The 23,264-nt window shown below is 38.3% G+C and overlaps 1 protein-coding gene across 10 annotated transcripts in view; it reads right to left on the bottom strand.

The window, feature by feature from the left end:
• CADPS2 (calcium dependent secretion activator 2) overlaps positions 1-23,264 on the bottom strand; it is a 401,370-nt gene that overhangs the window by 164,081 nt on the left and 214,025 nt on the right. For all 10 annotated transcript variants that reach the window (XM_056846115.1, XM_056846117.1, XM_056846119.1 and 7 more), the window contains exon 9: positions 3,545-3,611. In XM_056846115.1, the coding sequence (XP_056702093.1) occupies positions 3,545-3,611 (67 nt within the window). The remainder of the gene's footprint in view (positions 1-3,544; positions 3,612-23,264) is intronic.

The following is a 23,264-nucleotide window of genomic DNA, read 5'->3' as shown; positions in this document are numbered from 1 at the left end:
CTTCACACAATCACCTGTGCTCACCACCTCTTTATGTCAAAACACAATATGCACCTAGGAGCTGTTCTGTACTCTTTTAAGAAGTGGCATTATCCTTTTATCTGGTAGGGGAGGAGTAACCTGATGATCTGGGGGTGGAAAATAGATTAAATTATAGCGGGGGGGGGGGTTGGACTGAAAGATAAGCCAGTATCCAACCACTAAAAGGAGAAAGAGGCATCCATCACTGAAAGGATGAGAATCACTGAACCTACAACAGAAAAAAGACAAAGGGAGGGGCTACGGCTCAGTGGGTGAACATCTGCTGGGCATGCAGAAGGTACCAGGTTCAATCCCCAGCATCTCTAGTTAAAAGGACCAGACAATAAGGGAGGTAAAAGACCTATGACCGACATCCTGGAGAACTGTTGCCAGCCTTAGACAATAATGACATTGATGGACCAGTGGTCTGCTTCAGTATATGCCAGTTTCATGTGTTCACGGATAATCATGTTGGTCCACAGCAAATTTTTAAATTAAAAATAACCAAATCAACACAACTCTGTATAGAAGTAGTCGAAAAGAGCAAGAGTCCAGTAGCACCTTAAAGACTAACAAAAATATTTTCTGGCAGGGTATGAGCTTTCGTGAGCCACAGTTCACTTCTTCAGATATATGAAGTGAGCTGTGGCTCACGAAAGCTCATACCCTGCCAGAAAATATTTTTGTTAGTCTTTAAGGTGCTACTGGACTCTTGCTCTTTTCTACTACTGCAGACAGAGTAACACGGCTACCCACTGTGAATTATCTGTATAGAAGTTTTTTATTTCTAAAAAAAGAGACAGAGGGAAAAAGAGGATCTTTTAGGCTATGATCTTAAGGCATATATCTAACAGGAGCCTTAAGGTTATGGCCTGAAAGATCCATTTTTTCCTAATCCCCTCCCCCACTCTTGGTTTTTTATTAGCCTGTCTAACTAAGAGTTCTGGGCAACTCAAAAGTGTGGGCCATGCTTTGTCTCATTTTGGCTGCCCTTAATAAAAGGTATAACATGGCACTTGTTTTTGGAAAAAATACAAGTGGGGAAACTTAACAACATAAACAATAACCAATTAACTCCAATCCTTCTTGAAAACAATGTTGGGCTGGAATTGTAATTCCCTGGTCCATGTACTTCTTACCGCAAACCTTTCACAAATTCAGCTGTAAGCTAGTCAGTATGAACATGGGAAGATGCATTACGCTGCCAGGCCATTAGTCCATCTAGCACAAGACTGGAGCTGAGCCCAAATACACAGAAGGATAATAGTAAAGAGAAAGTAGAAAGATTCTCATGGTCAGATCTGTATCAAAAACACTTTCCCTAGTGAGAGATGACTTTGAATGTCCATTGACAAACCACTTAGGCAATCCTTATTTGCTATAGTCCTTAGGCATAATTCTATTGATCTGTGTTTGTCAAAAACCACAGGATTCATTTCACAAAAATGAGCTAAAGTGAATATTCATGGATGAGGAAGAACTCTAACATGCAATGATCAACAGGGCTACAGGTGAATTGGCATGACCCCTGAACAACACCCCGCCCCGTGCAAATCATATGTTGTACACATAGCAGGTATTACTTGCCAGTTAAACGAACTTATAAGTGCAAATACACCAGATCTAGTAAAAGAAGTATTGGGGGGGGGGGGGTTGAGCATCAAGTGTATCAATAGAAGGATCAATACCGAAAGGCTCAAAGCTGCTACTAAATGCTGATTTGAAAGCCTTTGTTTATACTGTCAGTAGTGCTGCAAGTGGCACCAGGGCCTGATCAAATTTGCTACACCAATCGAGTAGCAGATATTGACGGCGCATGATAGCTGTATGCTGATTTTTGGTCTCATGTGATGTTCTGTGTATCACCATCTTGCTGGTGAGCTGAACAAAAGCATGAGAAATAGAGACAACGGCAAAAGACTGAGGGCGAAGTCATAAAACTGTAACCAAATAAATGCAGTTCTTTTCACTTTTGCCTGTTCTGCAACCAACACCTTGAACAGCCCAGCTTGGGCTGCGTACATAAGAGCTGAAAATAAACAGGGTTGGTCACAGAGACCACCTAGGAGGACTGGGGTTGCTATGCAGGGGAAGGCAACGGCAAACCACCTCTGCCCCTCTCTTGCCTTAAACATCCTATAGATAGGGTCACCGTATGACTCAATGGCACATTATTCATTTCCCCCACTCCCATTAACTCCTATTTGTAACAGCACCATCTGTAAGTCTCAAATACAAAAATACAACTATGCAGAAATTCAAGTCTGCTCATGGATTATGCTTGCTTGCTTGCCACACCTATTAACACAATGCACCACCCCAGTCTGTGACATTGGTGCATCAGAACATTGTGTTTGCATGGGAGGCTCCACAAGTAGATACCAATTAAGTGAGATACCAGCTAAATGAGCTCAGAGGGAGGGACCACGGCTCAGTGGTAGAGCATCTGCTTGGCATGCAGAAGGACCCAGATTCAATCCCCCAGCATCTCCAGTAGGAAGGCCAGGTGGTAGGTGATGTGAAAGACCTCAACCTTAGACTATGGAGAGCTGCTGCCAGTCTGAGTAGACAATACTGACTTTGATGGACCAAGGGTCTGAGTCAGTATAAAGCAGTTGTATGTGTTCATACTCTGGGACTTTTCCCCAGAACTATCTGAACACGGAATCTTTCTGTGCATTTTAAGTCACAGAGATACAGCCCCCTTTTCCAAACAGGCTAATATGGGCACTATTCCCAAAACTGCTGCACAGGTGCAAAAAGGTGAAGGCTTAGGTACCTGTCATGAGCCAGGTATTGCTATCAGCATCCCATAGAACTGCAACCTGTAGATGTCTGGTTACGACTTGTTTTTAATAGCTTGTTTTGTTTTAATATTGATAATGTATTGTTCTTGTAATGATTTTAAAAGGGGCTACTCATAAGAAGGGTTGCTAACTCTGGGTTGGTTAATTCCTGGAGATTTGGGGATGGAGTTTGTGGAAGGTGGGGTTTGGGGAGGGGATGGACCTCAGCAGGGTATAATGCCATAGAGTCCACCCTCCAAACCAGCCATTTTCTCCAGGAGAACAGATGTCTGTACTCTGGAGATCAGCTGTAAGTCTGGGAGATCTCCAGCTCCAACCTGAAGGCTGACAACCCAATTGTAAGCCATATTAAGCAGGACTGTGGAGAGGTGGCATATTAATTCCCTAAATAAACAAAGTTGCTTTCTGCTGAATATAATGTCTTGGAAAAATTCTGAGAGCAGGCTCAAAGAGTCATCACAGATCCGGTTCATGAATGCACAACATGCTCAGGGATCACTCCCCAAAGTCACACAAACAGGAAATGCTTGCTTGTAATCAGTCATGAAGAAATTAGAGAAAAGAAATGCAGAGTAGATCTAACAACTAAATTGTACAATTTTCTGATGCAAAGTAAACAAAACACTATTTGAACATTAGAAGACTATATCTGCCCTGAGGCTCTGCTGCTCTTTATTACCTACTTAATTTGGATAGCAGTTTTAAAGGCTACTAACCTGTACAAGAACAAAGTAACGTTTTTTCCATCTTTTCCATACTTTCTGTCCAAGAGCATACAAATACCTGTCAAGGACAAAGGCAAATAAATTCTATTTTAAAAAAGGGTTACACTAAAATGTCCCCACATTCATGGAACTCTGCAGTTGTTGGACTGTTTCCTCTCTTAACTGTCCTTAAAAGGCATGCATAATGTCGCACAAACACAAACCGACACTCTCTTCACAAATATCACCCCCTTCATATATATATATATATATATCACATATATAATCCTTAACAAGAATACTGCAACATTATAACCTCCATAGCGTAGATAGGGTTTGATGATAAAAGAACACTGGATTACCTAAGGTTTTCTAGCAAAGTTATGGTTGAGACAAGATTTGAACTCTGCTCTTTCTGGTGCAGTTAAACTCTTGGATGCTGCACTAAACACACTCTTTTAATTTCGTCAAGAGGCAACCTCTGCGACATCATTGTGATTGGTCTGGAGGATGTCTACAAATGTCTTTAATTAAGAATGCCTTAAGGCTCCTGGGCAGTCTCAAGAGCCTAGCTTAACCTGAGCTTGTTGGAGCTTAGAAAACAAAGAGTGAGCCATGGTTAGTACTTGGATGAGAGACCACCAAGGAACACTGGGGTTGCTACACAGAGGAAGGCAATGGCAAACCACCTCTGCGCTCCTCTCTTGCCTAGAACGCCCCAGGATTGGGGTTGCCAGGAGTTCGTTGCAACTCAATGGTACACTCTTCTTCTATTAAGGTTTCACAACTTGCACAAAAGTGATACAGCAAAAATTTGGGCAGATTTCTTAAAAGTGTGTTTGGTCAGGCCAAGTTAAAAACCAATGTGTTAGAACAGAATCCAAATGCTCACACACCTTCATTCAATTTCAAAGAACTGCAATGTTTGAAACAAATACAATATTGCTTGTTTTTGAATAGGTTCAATAATATCTCTCACAGAAAATATAGTTCTCTGCTAAGATTTACGTTATGTTTATTCTAAGATCCTATTCAGAAAGACTCAAATATGACAAAAATCTAATCTAGGTGGATCTCTACTCGGATCTAACCTTCCCGAATGCCAAGTCTTGAAATAATTATTTACAGAAAAGCAAAGTGCATTTACTAAATGTTTCCCTCTACTCATTCTTGTGTGTGTGTGTAAAGTGCCGTCAAGTTTTTGAATAGGTTCAATAATATCTCTCACAGAAAATATAGTTCTCTGCTAAGATTTACGTTATGTTTATTCTAAGATCCTATTCAGAAAGACTCAAATATGACAAAAATCTAATCTAGGTGGATCTCTACTCGGATCTAACCTTCCCGAATGCCAAGTCTTGAAATAATTATTTACAGAAAAGCAAAGTGCATTTACTAAATGTTTCCCTCTACTCATTCTTGTGTGTGTGTGTAAAGTGCCGTCAAGTCGCAGCCGACTTATGACTGTCGCGGTTCGGGCCGTTAAGTGCCTACACTCTTAGAATGTACCATTTACTGAGAAATGGAGTTATCTTATTCAGCAAGACACCACTAGACCGGAATCAACGGTTCCTAGAAACTTGTTATTGCTTCTAGGACATCTCTTGAACACGCCAATAAATTTATAATAATGGACAAGAGTAGAAGTATATATAAAAAACACATTTATTTACATTATACAATATATGCTTTTTGGTTGCAAAGCCTTAAAATATCATATAAGGATAGACATCATTAGTCTTAAACATGTTTATGTAGCAAGTAATCATTCACATTCTCTATGCCTCCATAAAGGAGTATCTTAGTCAGAATATACTCATAAAGTATCCTTAGTGCAATGCACCTTCATTCAGAATATAAGGTTACAGAAATCCTGTCAAAATATGGTTAATTCTTTGGAGAAAGATTTGGTTAGAAACATCCTAACTTAAATCATTCAAAACATCATAACATTTCTGTACAGAAGACACACTATACCTTGCTGTGTCATCTGTGTCACCTGGAGTCCTTTAAAGACTTCTATTAATATTCTTAACTGATCATCATTAAGATCAGGCATTGTGTATGTACATGCTATGCATGCTCTTTCTAGTTTTAGACAGCAATGCTGAATATATAAATACTATGTGTTAGCCTAAAGCTGTTTACAGTCTCTTTGACTGTGCCAATCTGTGTATTGTGCATTGTGCATTGTGCATATCTCACAGAGTACAGAGAATCTCCCTTCCCTTCAGGAACTTCTCTGGTCTCTTGCTCTGAGGAGGTTCAGAAGTCCCTCTGTTAAGTAGAGGACGTTCTGACACAATCCCAGAGGTCTAGCTATTAGCCCTGTATTCAGGATGCTTCTTAGCATTGGTAAGCCAAATAGGCTTAGTCTGTAAGAATCCATAAATCTGATGGACTCTCAGTGTTCCAATACATGGAAAGATCACTGCACTTAGATTCCTATTCAAAGAATAGGAATTCTAAGGGTCTCTATCCTCTTCTAGGAATAGAGCAGTCTCACAAGAAGACTGTAAGTAAGATATGTTGAAATATCCAGATCTTGATATTTCAAGATATCTGAGAACTTCTGTCCACGCAAGGATCAGAGTTTCAATGTTTTACATCTCAAGCCTTTTGAGATGGAGGTGCTATGCCAGACAGCTGCAGTCTGCCAGCCATAGAACTCTAAAATGCAAGCTGTACTGTGGCTCTATTTATACTGTTTCTAGACCCATTAAGAGTGAAGAATGTTCCTTTTCCTTTTGGAACTTTTCTTCCTTAGCCCTTGAAAGGATAATTTTATTTCCCTTTCGTATCCAGAATCAGGAGCTTTGGTGGTTTCTTTTCCTGTCTTCTGATATCTTATTGCCCAAATATGGACATCCTTTCCTTTCAGTCCTCTGTGCCTAAAGTATAAATCCTTATTTCTGAGTTACATGATCAAGTTACATATTTAATTTCTATACCATCCTCTTCGTTAGGACTATACGCATTAAATGAAACTACTTAGAAACCTGTAGCACAACGTTTAACTATATAACTCATGAAACATAATTATAGCTGACATTGTCACTTTACAAACTGTTTTGTTTACATTAGTTTAGCAGGTTTGCATTCTGCTGCATTCTCTGCTGCATTCTCTGCTGCAAGATTTACAGTAGAGCAAGGAAGCATATTATTCTTATGTTGAGAGAACTACTTTTTAAGCACACTTCCAACTATTAATGCACTCTTAGTAGATTAAGATTCTGACATCTGGCAGCTAAGGCAGAAAGATGATTTTTACGCTGCCCCTTCAAGGGCAAGCCAGAGTAACTTTAGTAGTTAGCTTTGGTTAGAGCTAACCTTGAACTAGCCTGTCAGCATGACACAGACTTTCATTATACATTACACAAACCTCTGTATGTGTATGATGTGTTTAAGCTCTATATGGAATTAATTCTGCACATGTTCATAAGATACCATGATCATGTCAGAGACTGCTACACCCTCTCCTATGAACATTTGCAGTATTTATTCCCGCAAAAATATTCAACATGTCACAGAAATACAAAAACACAACTTAGATACATTCATTAAGTTGTAGAGTCTTTCAATTTTCTTGAATCCTCCATTTTTATCCATTTGTTCATTAGGAAATAGTCCATAAGCAAATCTTCTTATCTGTTCTCACTCCGAGGCTTAAGGGAGAGAGAGACCCTTAGTTAAAGGGTCCAAGACAGTAAAAGAACTTAATTTTGTATAAAGCTTCTCTGCATATCCTAGAGAAGTACTGAAACCAAGTATTGAATACAGCAGTATTCTACCTCATTTTATACATTTAAGAATATGATATGGGAATCCATGAGCATAGCATGCCTCATGAATCCCCCCCATGCTTATGGAATACCATAGAATCAATCACCAAAACTAAGTAGCAGTGAGAAACAGTATCACTATTATATAACAATACAAATCAAACTGTTATACAGCAGAGCCATTACATGTAGGCTATTACAAAATATTACAAAATAACAATGAAGTACAATGAAGGAGATGCTGTTACATAAGTCTTCATGCCATAATATAATGTCTTCTTCAATCAGTTGTCTTCAAACATTTGCATACGTAAATCCATAGTTCTTCCTACCTCAGTGGAGGAAAGTATTTAAAAACAATCTGTTAATCATAATTCCAAAGCATTTAACAGTAGCTGTACTTTTCAAACCAGTGTTAAAGCTTAACTAAGCTCATAATTGCAACTGCAATCATATAGTCCTTTAGTGTTACTTCTCTGAAAACACCAAGACCAGGGTCATATAGCCCATATAATTTACAAGAACTTTGACCATGAAAATCCTTGACAATATACAGTTTAAGCATTCTATGCTTGATACATACAAATTGTGGCATATATGCATTCCTTTTAGCAATGGTTATAATTGCATTGGAAACCTCAGTTTCATAAAAGCTTATTCAGTGAACGAGAGAGAGTAGGGAGTTTACTCATATCTTATCTGGAGCTGTTGGCTCTAAGCCCAGACACAGCTCTCTTCATTTTTTCTAAAGTCAAGCCTCGGCACAGGAAAAAAGTGGTCGTTTTAAAATGTACTGTAAATGATAGAACGCTCGTTCGTTCTTAAAAAAGGTTAATCTCATGTAGATTGAGATGAGCCCTTAAGTTATGTATGAATTCGTAGGGTTGCATTAAACCCATTCCAGAATTGGTCTTTTTGGCTTTTGGTTTAAAAGCATGGCCAAACGTTTGTCTCAAACAAATTGGAGTTGCAAGGTTAACATTGCAACATCTACAAAAATATGTCCTGGGTTCTTCCCTTCAGATTGACATCCAAAGTGCCAGAAACCATGTTTTCTGGTCATCTCAATGTGAGAACCCACAATTAAATTAGAGCAGAATGTTGGACTGCTATGTGGGCCCATATCTTTCAACATGAGTTTTAATACAGAATTAGCTAATTCTAAGAGATCATTAAAATCATTTAACACAAACCCTTTCATGTCACTGTCACTGTGTGTCAGTTGTGTCATTATGTAATCTTGTATCCTATGACACAAGTAAACATGACATCCTTACAGTTATAGTTCAATTCTGTATAATACTAATACATTCTGAATTGTAACAAACATGAATAGTATATTTATAATATACTCACACACCCATAAATCTTAAGACCTGCTCACTGCAGAGACCAGAAACTTGTGTCTCCCTTAGTGGGCAGCACTCATTATGGGTGAACAATTTATGTTTGTAAAATGTAAGTGTGAGAAGCTTTCACATTCTTAATATACAAGTATAGGCAATACCTTACATTACATTGTATATTTATTACATTGAATTAGGCATATAGTCAATTATGCCATACATTCCCTGTGGGAAACATATCATTTTTACCTCCAATTACCTGGTGCCATGAAATACTCTAGGAAATATTCTTGTTTACACCCTTGGCGTAATCTTTTTGTATTCAACTTTCAAAACTCTAGACCATATTATTTCCATCTCTGGATACATATCTTCTTTGAAGCACTTTACTTGCTTGTAGTCATATTTTGCTGAACTTTGAGCTTTTCTCAGCTATGTTAGCCAGCATATGAACATCAGTATATAGAAATCTATACAGTCTTGTTTGACTATTTCTTCTTATCACCAAAGCTTCTTTGGAGTATAAACCTACAACTTTGTTGTGGTTTTCTATGATCTTCCACTTTAAGTTTATCTTCAGGAAGAATAAAATTACAGTTTCTTTCTTTCTGTATCATTTTGTAAAAAATATTATTTCTCATTCTGGTCATCACAATACAATTCTTCTTGTTGTGCCGTTTAGTCCTGGATAATCATCCGCAATGAACTCTTTTGTGGGCCATTCACGAAGTTTTTTCCAAGAGGAACAACACAAAAAAGAGTCTTAATGTCCCGATTACGTAGCTACATATCTTGGACTTCCTAAACTGAAGTCCCTCTCCTTAGGATAGAATGAGGTTAAAGCTTCCAGCTTCTCTTGTATATGGAGCTTCCATAATACAGACTCACTGATCTTTAATTCTTTTTCCAATGGCATTGGAATATACTGTAATATACTGAAGCATAATTATATCTTGCTTCCTGATCATAAAGCATTTATGCTAGTCTTGCATTTTCTTCTTGGATGCAAAGTATATAAAATAGTTCACTGTACCTTTATCAAGGCTGTCTTCAATCCTTTGTTGAATGACAAATATGGTTGATATGGTTGTTTCTTCCATATTTCTTCTGACATGAATATTGATTCATCACATTTATGGTATCATCAGTTCCTCCAGCCCATATAAGTTCGCATTTTAGACAGTCTCTGAGGAGTTTGCCTCAAACTCATAAAGGTCTATCATGAGAGTCCTTATCTCAAAAGGTCCTCTATGCAAAGGTTTTGACTTGCTGCAATCCGATGTACACCTACTGGGTGGTATCCCAAAACATCAATTGCTCACAAGCTTAGTGGTATACTTGCTTCTGAGTATATAAATGGGTTGGATGGATAAACAGTTGTTTTCACGAATAACATACATCACATCATTTTTCAGACATCAATACCTGCTTCTGATGGTTAGTATGGATAACCAGTGTCGAGTCACCTAAGCAGGGGTAGGTTCCAGATCAGAGTTAGTCATTTAGTCTGGGGGGTGACTTTTTCTGCCAATTCAATCAGAGACTCATCAGGTTAGTCTCTGTATATTCTCTTCTTCAGCTGCACATCTTATGTAGCAGATGGATTCCAATACAGTTCAGATACAGTAGGCCTCATACATCTCTGTGTACTTCTTTTGGCACATCAGTAGGCCTTATACATCTGTCTGTTGTTTATAGCTGTGGAGTAAATACAGTTTTACTTACTTCTTTAACAATGATCCCTTTGGGCTGTGTTCCATCATATTATGTTCCACTATGTGGTTTTCACAACTCTTCAAAATATTCTCTTCAGATCATTGTTCAATTATTTTCTTCAAACATATATGGTCCATTATTCTCAGATGACCTCAGTCTGGTGATGGCATTTCACCAAATTCTTCTTTCACATCTGCTGGAAAGTAAGATCTAGAACACTTGTACTTTCTGAAAAGTATAACATATACTTATATAAAATATCTTCATGTTTCTGAACATTATCATTGGTCTGAGTAACATCAGCTGAACCTTATCCAAATTCCTAGACACCAAGATTCCTTTTACTCTATTTGGAGATAAAAACGAAATATTTTTACAATGAATCATTGTATATTTTCTTTCAATCATATTTATAATGCATGATATTTACTTAGTAATTACACATTGGGGAACAAATAGGAGTTCAATCATACTACATGTCATTCTGTCCTTTTTTCGCTCCACTTACCCACTACTTAGGGTGTGACAAACGCTCCTGTATTTATGATCATAATTGCCCAGGTTTCAGTTTGTCTATCCAGCAGACAACTGTTTGTCCTTAGTACAATAATCTCATAATAGCATAATGAGGAACAGAAAAGTGAGTAGCAGACATCCCTTCAACCACCTGAACACTCGTGGGTTAAGAACCAAGTAAAGAAACATACATTCCATTTCATTAATATTCATTTGTATTCATCATGTTTTACATTCTCTTATATAAAGACATGTTTCAGAAATTCCAGATATTTTCTAATCTGGCATATAGCATTGTATGTGTACCTTAGTACTTCAATTCAACATATCAATACATTCAAAACCTTAAGTACTTTAGTACAATCATCAATACATCTTAATGTATCTTTATATATCTGACTGCATATCATACAGTTATCACATAGAGTTGCTTACTTGCTCAGCCACTTGTAGGCTGTTATTGAAAAGGCTAGTACAGTATAGTAGCCTTCATTTCTCTATAAGTACTTAGAGAAATGCCCATTGGTTTAGTTGTGCCCTGGCTCAATGTACAGTATACAAAGGGCAGTAGATTGCAAAGTAATGTTACCTTTACCTTCACCTTATGAAGTCAGTCAATTCCTGACTGTGGTATTGTCATTGTAGTCTCTTCTACAAGCTTTGCAAATATATAGAGCCAAAATCTCCTAAGCCGTGCTTTAGGATCCTGCAGGAATAAATACCAATGGTTTAAATTGTGTGTTTGCAAAACACTCTGAATTCGAACCCACGTCTGGATTCAAACCCTTCGCTCTGTCCTGCCGCGGTCGCCAACTGTCGCGGTTCGGGCCGTTAAGTGCCTACACTCTTAGAATGTACCATTTACTGAGAAATGGAGTTATCTTATTCAGCAAGACACCACTAGACCGGAATCAACGGTTCCTAGAAACTTGTTATTGCTTCTAGGACATCTCTTGAACACGCCAATAAATTTATAATAATGGACAAGAGTAGAAGTATATATAAAAAACACATTTATTTACATTATACAATATATGCTTTTTGGTTGCAAAGCCTTAAAATATCATATAAGGATAGACATCATTAGTCTTAAACATGTTTATGTAGCAAGTAATCATTCACATTCTCTATGCCTCCATAAAGGAGTATCTTAGTCAGAATATACTCATAAAGTATCCTTAGTGCAATGCACCTTCATTCAGAATATAAGGTTACAGAAATCCTGTCAAAATATGGTTAATTCTTTGGAGAAAGATTTGGTTAGAAACATCCTAACTTAAATCATTCAAAACATCATAACATTTCTGTACAGAAGACACACTATACCTTGCTGTGTCATCTGTGTCACCTGGAGTCCTTTAAAGACTTCTATTAATATTCTTAACTGATCATCATTAAGATCAGGCATTGTGTATGTACATGCTATGCATGCTCTTTCTAGTTTTAGACAGCAATGCTGAATATATAAATACTATGTGTTAGCCTAAAGCTGTTTACAGTCTCTTTGACTGTGCCAATCTGTGTATTGTGCATTGTGCATTGTGCATATCTCACAGAGTACAGAGAATCTCCCTTCCCTTCAGGAACTTCTCTGGTCTCTTGCTCTGAGGAGGTTCAGAAGTCCCTCTGTTAAGTAGAGGACGTTCTGACACAATCCCAGAGGTCTAGCTATTAGCCCTGTATTCAGGATGCTTCTTAGCATTGGTAAGCCAAATAGGCTTAGTCTGTAAGAATCCATAAATCTGATGGACTCTCAGTGTTCCAATACATGGAAAGATCACTGCACTTAGATTCCTATTCAAAGAATAGGAATTCTAAGGGTCTCTATCCTCTTCTAGGAATAGAGCAGTCTCACAAGAAGACTGTAAGTAAGATATGTTGAAATATCCAGATCTTGATATTTCAAGATATCTGAGAACTTCTGTCCACGCAAGGATCAGAGTTTCAATGTTTTACATCTCAAGCCTTTTGAGATGGAGGTGCTATGCCAGACAGCTGCAGTCTGCCAGCCATAGAACTCTAAAATGCAAGCTGTACTGTGGCTCTATTTATACTGTTTCTAGACCCATTAAGAGTGAAGAATGTTCCTTTTCCTTTTGGAACTTTTCTTCCTTAGCCCTTGAAAGGATAATTTTATTTCCCTTTCGTATCCAGAATCAGGAGCTTTGGTGGTTTCTTTTCCTGTCTTCTGATATCTTATTGCCCAAATATGGACATCCTTTCCTTTCAGTCCTCTGTGCCTAAAGTATAAATCCTTATTTCTGAGTTACATGATCAAGTTACATATTTAATTTCTATACCATCCTCTTCGTTAGGACTATACGCATTAAATGAAACTACTTAGAAACCTGTAGCACAACGTTTAACTATATAACTCATGAAACATAATTATAGCTGACATTGTCACTTTACAAACTGTTTTGTTTACATTAGTTTAGCAGGTTTGCATTCTGCTGCATTCTCTGCTGCATTCTCTGCTGCAAGATTTACAGTAGAGCAAGGAAGCATATTATTCTTATGTTGAGAGAACTACTTTTTAAGCACACTTCCAACTATTAATGCACTCTTAGTAGATTAAGATTCTGACATCTGGCAGCTAAGGCAGAAAGATGATTTTTACGCTGCCCCTTCAAGGGCAAGCCAGAGTAACTTTAGTAGTTAGCTTTGATTAGAGCTAACCTTGAACTAGCCTGTCAGCATGACACAGACTTTCATTATACATTACACAAACCTCTGTATGTGTATGATGTGTTTAAGCTCTATATGGAATTAATTCTGCACATGTTCATAAGATACCATGATCATGTCAGAGACTGCTACATGGCGACCCCTTTTGGGGTTTTCATGGCAAGAGACTAACAGAGGTGGTTTGCCAGTGCCTTCCTCTGCACAGCAACCCTGGTATTCCTTGGTGATCTCCCATCCAAATACTAACCAGGGCCGACCCTATTTAGCTTCTGAGATCTGACAAGATCAGACTAGCCTGGGCCATCCAGGTCAGGGCCTACTCATTCTTACATGGCATAAAAGAATTATATTTGCATGCATGTGCAATTTTACACGCTGATTTTGAGTGCAATGTTTACCACAGAATAAATGCGATAACCATAGACTAAACAGAACATAATAAAATAATCAGTAGTACTTAATTGAAGCTGCTTTGCAAATCCTGAGACCACAAAAAGAAGAAGAAATTGAAATACTGTATTTCAAACAAACCAGCACTGACTACCTTATTTTGTTGGATGGGTCATAGCGCCTCCTATTATTGATAATGAAGATGGAAGCCATAGTGATGTTCAATTTCATTTACAAAATCAGAGCCAATGGAACTAACCCTACCAAGACACCTATCTGTCCCTGTTCTTTAATTCCACAGTGCAGTGGTCTCCAATCTTGCTGAACCCACAGGCACTTTTGGAATTTTAGAAAGCCACAAAAATGTCTGCCTGGGTCCAATCACAAAACACTGGAAGGCTCTACAAGATGTTCAGGGGTTCCAAGTCGTACATGACCCTATGACGGTGATAGCGATTTCCAAATGGTGCTCCCTAGAGACACAAAGATAATGCCTCCAGGGCTCTTCCTCCTCTAATGAAGCAAAGGAAAGCCAGGATTGGGTCTTTGGAGAAGACATGCTTTGGGGAAGAAGTAACTGGGTGCCAGGAATCACAACAGCAGGCCTCAAAGGTACCACAAACGGGGATGATTGTTTAGTGTTTTGGAATAAGTTGTGGTTACTCTATGGAGAAAAATGGTCATTAGAACATGTTCAGATGAGCTTATCTTTATTACTACATTTTTCATTACATGCTAGAACTCAGCCTTGGTACAGGAAACAAGCACAATTCTGAGTGGAATATACTGTCAGTAGGCAAAAATGCATGGTTGCTTTATCCTCCTTTAATCCGTTTCAGCCAGGATTCAGCCAGGATCGAACGCATGCATTTTGCCTAATGTGCGTTCGATCCTGGCTAAAACAGGGATTAAAGGAGGATAAAGAGACCATGCGTTTTCGCCTAGTATCTATATAAGAGCGTATTCTTGATATTTTATCAGCAAAAAACTCTACAAAATCTTGGGGTATGGGTGGACTGTCAGTTAAATATGAGCAGCTAGTGTGATGCAGTGACAAAAAAGGCTAATGTGATATCGGGGTACATCAACAGAAGCATAACATCCAAATCACAAGATGTCATAGTTCTGCTGTACACCACATTGGTCAGGCCACACCTGGAGTATTGTGTGCAGTTCTGAAGGCCTCAATTCAAAAAAGATGTGGACAGAATCGAGTGGGTGCAGAGGAGAACAATGAGGATGATTGGGGCCTGGAGACTAAGCCCTATGAGGAAAGGCTGAGGGAGTTGGGAATGTTTAGTCTGGAGAAGAGAAGGCTGAGTGGGACATGACTGCTCTCTTTAAGTATTTGAAGGGCTGTCACTTAGAGGAGGGCAGGGAGCTGTTCCTGTTGGCAGCAGAAGATAGGACTCACAATAATGGGTTTAAATTGAGGGCTGAAAGGTACCAGCTGGATATTAGGAAAAAAATGTTTAAAGTAAGAGTTGTTCAATAGTGTAATCTGCTATCTAGGGAGTCTTAAAGACTCACTGGCAGTCTTTAAGCAGAGGCTAGACAAACACTTGTCAGGGATGCTCTAGACTGATCCTGCATTGAGCAGGGGGTTGGACTAGATGGCCTGTATGGCCCCTTCCAACTCTTATGATTCTATGATAAAATAGTGTAGGAATGAACCATACATGCCAGGCTCCTTGGCAGAAGGGTTGGCAAAAATACATTATAGACATATTCATTCCATAGTACACTTTCGTCTGTGCTGGTGAGGTTACAGTAACACGTATTTTATGAGAGAAAGATGACAGAATTTTTAAAAAGGTATCAAATTTATCTACCACAGTCAGAATGGATAAAAATCAATGATTTTTTAAAAATAAATATCAGATTTTTAAAATTTAAATTGCACTTTTTTGATGTTTTTTTGATAAAACATCTATATAAAGATAGTTTTCTATTTAAGATGCATTATAGTTTAAAGGTTATTCATCATGAAATAAAGATTTGTTTTTAATTATGTAGCATGAGGTTGTACATTCATGCAATGTTTAACTTTTTTCATAAATGAATTCCATTAATCCATTCACAATGTCATGCTCTTCCAGAGGTTTCTGTAAGATTATTTTGGGCAATTATTCTATCTAGACGATATTATCACAGATGTTGGTTTTGCAGTTCTCAAAGCTGAGAATTTGTGTCTACAGAGATAATATGCCTCTTCTTCACAGGAAAAGTTATAAAATAAACATAAAGAGTTGAGAAAAAGACCTTAATCCCATTATTCCTTTCAAACCCATGTACACAGAATCAGTCCCTTACCTCTTAAGTGCTAAGTTTAAAGAAGTTCAAAAAACAGAAGATTGATTGGAATGGAATAATTCTGTACAAGGAACTAGGTGTATGGAGGGAGTGACAAGCAGTAAAAATGATGGGGAAACCTTTTGAGCAGAATTTGCCACAAGTCTTGGGATCTTTGTGTGTGTAGCCTGAGATTTATCAGATTATTTATCCCTGGAGGAAATGGCAGCAGGCCATAAAAGAGACCCAGTTTGGGAATTTTTTATTGAAGTTCTGCTACCTATGTACAAGGCAGGCATGTGTGCAAAATGCAAACACTGCAACATAGAAATGCAAGGGCTGGTGACCTGAATGAAATAACATCATAAGAAGTGCTGTTTATGTAGAAAATCATGATTTAAATACAGCCTTACTTACTAGTGATTTAAATCGTGAAGATCTAGTCTTACTGTGATTTAAATTGATTTGATTTAAATCAAATCCACCCTGACCACAGTTTTGTCAAATAAATACCTTTCTATATTTCCCCTTCTACAGGCTGTACTTCCAATAATGAGAAAACTATCTCTATCCACTGCAATATGGCCCATTAAAAATATTTATCTTTTCTCCCCAAGGTATGTCTCTGTCTATAACAAAGAGACAAAACATATCACATGGTAGTTCCAATTATCTGGCAGCATGTCAAACATGAAAAGGGAGGACAAAAGTTTATGTGCATTTAGACCACACTGTGAGAGCTCATAGTTCTGGGGAGAAAAAAAGACTCTGTCCTAATGAATAGCTGAGCATGCAGCATAATTGCCTATGGAACGCTCAAACAATTCTCCAATGGAGAGGGAGATGAGGCTTATTACTTTTACACAGATTATCTCCTCCTCCTCCTTCCAGGTTCATCCTTTTTTTTTTAATTCTAAGGAATGAAACAATCAATTTGCATCTCGAATACAAATCCTCCATTTTTACAGGAATATTTTTAAAATTTAGCACAAGGGGGAAAAATTATAGAAAACGGGAAAAATTAATACATACAGCAGTTTTGTCCAGCAAAGGGCTTTTCCCCCTTTTTGTAAAAAAGAAGAAGAAGCCTCCAGTCAAGTTTGAAAGAGCAATTAATGCAGTCTCAAAATCTGGGCCATTCTGATAGAGTTCAGTTAACATGTGGCAGAAGTAATCATCCACTTGTGAAAATGATTTTCAGTTCATTCTCAAACACCTTTCAGACACTCATGATCCCATTTAACTGACAACAATACAGGCTATCTGTGGGCATCATTGCATTCAATGTGAGAACCAATAAGGACCAAACGCCCACAAGGCACTTTCAGTCATTGCGGCATGTTCTGTGTTGCCTAGCATAAAAGGAATTCTTTCCTTGGGCTGCATTCCTTTTATTTAACCCCCCCCACACACACACAAGATTAAGCCATCACCCACCCCCCACCTTCAGAGAAAAATACAAGAGACAACAGACTCAAGATGACAATATGGGCTGGGTCATCAGAAGCCTAGCAGTAAACATTTCCAGATTGATTTTCGTACTTTTCAGTGATCTTGAGAAAGAGGAATAAACACATCTTACAACAAATGGGTGGGAAAAAAAAAAAAAAACACACAGCCCAAACAGCTGTTGTAATTATGGCATCTAGGAACAAAGATATCTTAAGGAGTGTCAAGTAAGCCAAGTGACAGTGGAAGAGAACATTTCCATTTATCTCCAATAAGCAAAACGCTTATGATGTGAACACGCTTATGATGGCAACAAAGCCCATGCTATTTCCAGGAGCATTTTCCATTTCATGCATATGCTTTCACGGAGGTATAATATAGGATCACGGAGTCAGTTTCTGTATACTATGTGGGACACTGGAATTTCCGAACATTCATACCGTAATGCTTCCTGATGTGAAGAAAGGCAGATTGTGATATATGGGTGGTGTAAACCAACATAAACATTAACTTTTCAAGACATGCTTGGAAATTGTCACCATCATTCTAATAACTTCCTCCTTGCACATAAAAGGCATCAAATATGGAACAACAAAACGTTGTTACCAACATGCTCCCAGCATTATTTATTTATTTAGAAAACTATAAAACATTGTTGTTAGTCAAAATCTAATATTAAAAACCAAGACAAAGTACAAAAACATAAATCACTGAACAGCTTACATTCATATTGTTTAAAATGGTGTTAAAAAGATCAACCCCTCCGTTAAATTCCTGGGTAAACAGAAACATTCTAGTCAGGTGCCCACGAGAGAGCTGTGTAGACGCCAGATGGTCCTCAAGGAGAAGGGCAGTCCATAGGGGAGGCACCACTACTGAAAATGTGCTGCCTCTTGTTGCTACCAGCCTCATTCCTGAAAGAAGAGGTGTGGAGAGCGGGCTTGTGAAGCAGATCTTAACGACTGGGCTAGACAATATGGAAGTAAGCAGTTGTTCAGGTACCCTGGCCCCAAGCCATTTAGGTCTTTAAAGGTAAGAAGCAGCATGAATTATGCCCAGAAACAAATGCAGATCAGCACATGGGTGATACGATCCATATCTTACATCCTTAAGAAGTGGAAGTCACATTTCTTCAGCCATGAAAAATTTTCCATCTGGCCATATCACATTTAATATTACTCTTCACTACAACTGTTAGCTAACAGTTGAAAGTTGGCAAGCAGCTAAAAATAACTGTAATTATTTATATTTTTGTTCTAATATTTTATTGCTTCTTAAATACCCCATTTACCTGAAAGGAAGATTAGGTTATTCCCACACGTGCTGTCAAAAAAAAAAAAAAGAGGGTGCTGTCTTAAAGTTGCACACAAGTCACAGTTATGTACAGTAAGAAAACACCTCTACAGTGCATCCTGAGATGCGGTGTGCATGGAAGGCGGGGAGGAGGCGCTGCCACGCCACCTCCTAAGCTGTTCCCTGCATGCCAAAAAAAACCCCCAAAAAAGCCTTTTAGAGGCTTTTTTGTGTGAAACGGGGCCTTTTTGCCCCATAGAGAAAAGCGAAGCTCACCTGCTAAAAACCAGGCACAGCCTCGCTCTTCTCGCCGCCAGCGTACCCAGGGTGAACAGGAACAGGAGGCTGCCTAATGGGAGCTCCTCCCCCCGGAATGCCCTGGGAACGCCTCCCGGGATGCCGGAACGCCCCCTGGAACGCTGGCTCGGGCTTTTACGCTGGTGGGACACCAGCAGAAGGCCCCACCAGTGTTCTGGGTGGCGCTGCTGCCACGGTGCCCGGCATCAGGACCTCCACACTGGTGCTGGGGGTCACTAACAGCATCATAAGTAGCATCACTGGCAGTCCGAACACCAGTGCAGCGTCTTCCCGGCCTCCTAAGGGCTTTCACTCTCAAGGCTCAGGAATGCGCTGTTAGTGCATACTATATTATGGGGGATCGTCTAACATTAAAGCTCATCTTCCTTTCAGGTACATATGGTAGATGACCTTTTTTTTTAGATTGGATGCATTTGCCTGCTACAAGCTGTTGTTCTCCTCCCCCAATATATTTGAGAGTATATAGATGACAAAAAGGTTATAGATTCTGAAATTGAAGGCATTCATATGTTTCTCTACACTTTGGGGACTATTTATTTATTTTATTATTTTATTTACTTCAAAATATTGTCGAATATTTATTTACTTCATTTATTTACTTCATTTATACCCCGCCTTTCTTTCTAACGCGCTCCCTAAGCACCAACTAATATACCTATTCCTTAAAATGTCTTAAAACATTCCACAGGGAAAACTTTAAACATACATATATACATGCTGCTCTGTATTTGCTTTCCCCCCAAATATTTATTGATCACTTCTAGTCTCCTGATATAGGTGTTTCTTTTTCTTTCTTTTTTAGATAAAAAATAAGGCCAAGGCTGATGGAGCAAAATAGGCAAAAATATATTTTATTAATCATAAAAAATTCCTATATGTTTCGCCCAATAGTCTTTCTCAGGTGAATCTGTAATATATAACATGTAATTACATTACTGAGCTTATAAAACTAGTCATTTAGTTTAGTTTATAAGTCATTTAGTTTAAAATTATACAAGCAAACTAATTAAATAACTATTTTTATAAACTCAGTAATAAACTACAGATTCTCCTGATGAAGCCTCTTGGGTGAAACGCACAGGGAATTTTTATCTGAGTAATAAACTATATTGTTACCTATTTTGCACAATCAGCCTTGGCCTTATTTTTTATCTCTTGTGACTTGTGAGGCCCTTTTATTTCTCCTTTATTTTTTTGAGAACACATGCAAAGGAGAAATTTAGGAAAACTTAATAAAAGTTGCATCTAATCTAACAGAAGTTAAATCAATGTTCTTTACTCTAAAGTTATCACCTCAGAGCCAATGCAAAGAGAGAGAGACAGACAGACAGAAAGAAGTCGATCACTGAAAAACGAAACAAAACAAAACAAAAAACCCTCTTTGTTTAACCCTCCAGTACTTAAATATCTTACTATTATGGATGTTTACTTCAACGTAAAGTCAAATGAATGATCTACAATCTACACAATCTGTCCCAAATACATATAAGGGAAGGGCGGAAGGATGGGAAAAAAACAAATATATCTCAAGTAGTTTCTTTTAATCTCTAAACCTTCTTCTAACCCTTTAGGCGCAAGTCTATTGTGCCTCTTTCTTCAGAAACAGATTGCTATTCTGACTACCCATCTTCTCCACTGCCCCAGAAGACAAGATAAATGCACTTAGGATTTCATTTTAAAAGTGCTCACCCAGTAGTTTCACAATCATATTGTTCACAAGGTATTATTATTATTATTATTACAGACTCATTGTAGTCTTCCCTATATATAGCTTTCTGCAGGGACCCTTGGTAGCATAGTTTGCAAGTTGTTGGTATGGTGGGGGGGGGGAACATGCTCTGCAACCCACTTTGGGGTTGGGACCCACAGGCTGAGAAATGCTAATGTATATATTAAAAGGTACATAATTAAGTTTTGTAATGTGTACACTTGTGCTGCATACCTTTTCAAGGAAACGGTAGAGATGTGTGACTGAATGTCATTTGCACCTTCCAATAATTGCACTAGACAAAAAGAACTACCTTCAGGGTCGCACATCCATCTAAACACACACAACATTTGTTCCCATGTAAAGTTCACAATCACAACTCTCACAGCCTCTGCCCATCTGATTGGATGTTGGTAAATAAAGAATGATTGATAACAAGTTTCTTTCTGTGTTTCTTGACATGCACGCATTTTCAACTTCTGCTAGCTAGTGTCAGCTGGGTGAAGGAGACTTGCTGGCCACAGCAGTAAAAATAATAAGTGCAAGGGGAATATAGATACTAAAAATGTCAAATCTGCAAAAGCTCACAATAGTACCTCTTATCATTAATTGCAATGAATCCAGTTATAAATTTTAATCTTTTAAATTAAGCATACAGCAGACAGGTTGTCTATTCACCAGGTAAAAATAAACATGCTTAAAAAAATCAAGTTGTAGATAAGCCTAACAAATTAAAGCATTAATATTTCTAAATACAACAGTGGCTCAAATAGTCAGATTTTTTTTGGGGGGGGGGGTTAGACAGAAGCACTAAACTGAACTCCACAAACTGGGGTGCAAGACAGAGAAAAAACACTGTGTTACTTTTATCATCATTACATGTTGAATGATGCTCTTCCTTCGGGGACAAATCTTTTTACGCTTTATGACATAAGGTGCAATGTCTGTCCTCAGGCTGTTTCTTGGTAGAGGAAGCAGGCTTCTCTTGGAAAGCAGAGAAATAAGCTACCTAGCAATGCGGTGGATTATACAGCAGTGACAACCACTTGCCAGGGAAACATTAGGTACAGTTTTGCTAGATTTTATTAGAGTGTCTTATTCCAGCCTGAATATACTAGGAGTCAGTTCCCATTTTTACCAACACACCACAGCATTAATTTGGTGCAAAATGTTTTAAGTATCCACTATGCCAATACAATATTTCTTGATTTCAGAAGTAGGAGTGTCAGGCTGGCGGACCTCTATAGATTTCTAGAATCCTGGAAGGAGGTTCCCCTCATGGCTACCTTGGATCTTTTTCACTCAAAATGCTGGGGGATCACAGCCAGAAGTTCGACCCTCCCTCACTGGAGTTGATCAAATTTTGGCACTTGCTTGTTCATCTGGCACTCACTGATAATATGTGAAACGACTGAAGTACATAGTGACTGAAGGAACAATTTAGCAGTTCCCTTAATTTGTGCACCAAAGTATTCAGAATGCTGGAGTAATTATTTTTGTAAACACTCATAATCAGATTCTCACAAAAGCTACCAAAGGAATTAATTTAACAAAAAAATATTTTAAAACATTGCCAAAGCCTGAGACTAATCAACGAAACAAGAAAATTTTAAGTCAACATTCTCATTAATTGTTTAATGGCAATACACAGCTTTACAAATCCATTACCATGCCCTAGCAAGGGAGATATGACCTCAGCCTCATAGGCACGCAAGATAGAGAGAATGGCTTTATATTTTCGGGACCACCGAATAAGCTTAAATTCCTATCCACAATTAATCCCACTTAGCATTCAAGTTCTAGAGCTGGAAACCAATATACACCACTCGACACTCCAACAAAAGCAGCTTGAGAAGTGCCATTACTTCCACTCCTTACTCTGGATGTCCAAATGGCACCAAGCTTAGGGAGAAACAGTTGTAATCTGTCCTGGCTGGACTAATATAGCTTTGCTCCAGTTATGCTTGCCCTGACAACATCCAGATTAGATTATTGTAATGTGCTGCATATGAAGCTGCCTGTGAAGACTGCCAGGAAAATTTTCAACTGGTTCTGAATATGACAGCAAAACTGTGATAGTTCCTAGGGGCAAATCAAAGCACTGGCCCTCAATAAAGTCCTCAATGATTTCGGCCCACAAACCTGCCCAATCCATCTGGCTTGTCTTCAGATAAGAGAGTTTTAGTAACACTTTAATGCCTTATTGAATGCATACAAAACACATGCCTGTGATA

Source organism: Euleptes europaea, chromosome 3 (genome assembly GCF_029931775.1).
Source record: "Euleptes europaea isolate rEulEur1 chromosome 3, rEulEur1.hap1, whole genome shotgun sequence".
NCBI classification, from domain to species: Eukaryota; Metazoa; Chordata; class Lepidosauria; order Squamata; family Sphaerodactylidae; genus Euleptes; species Euleptes europaea.
Note: the sequence above shows the minus strand (reverse complement) of the source record. Positions and strands in the feature narration are given on the sequence as shown.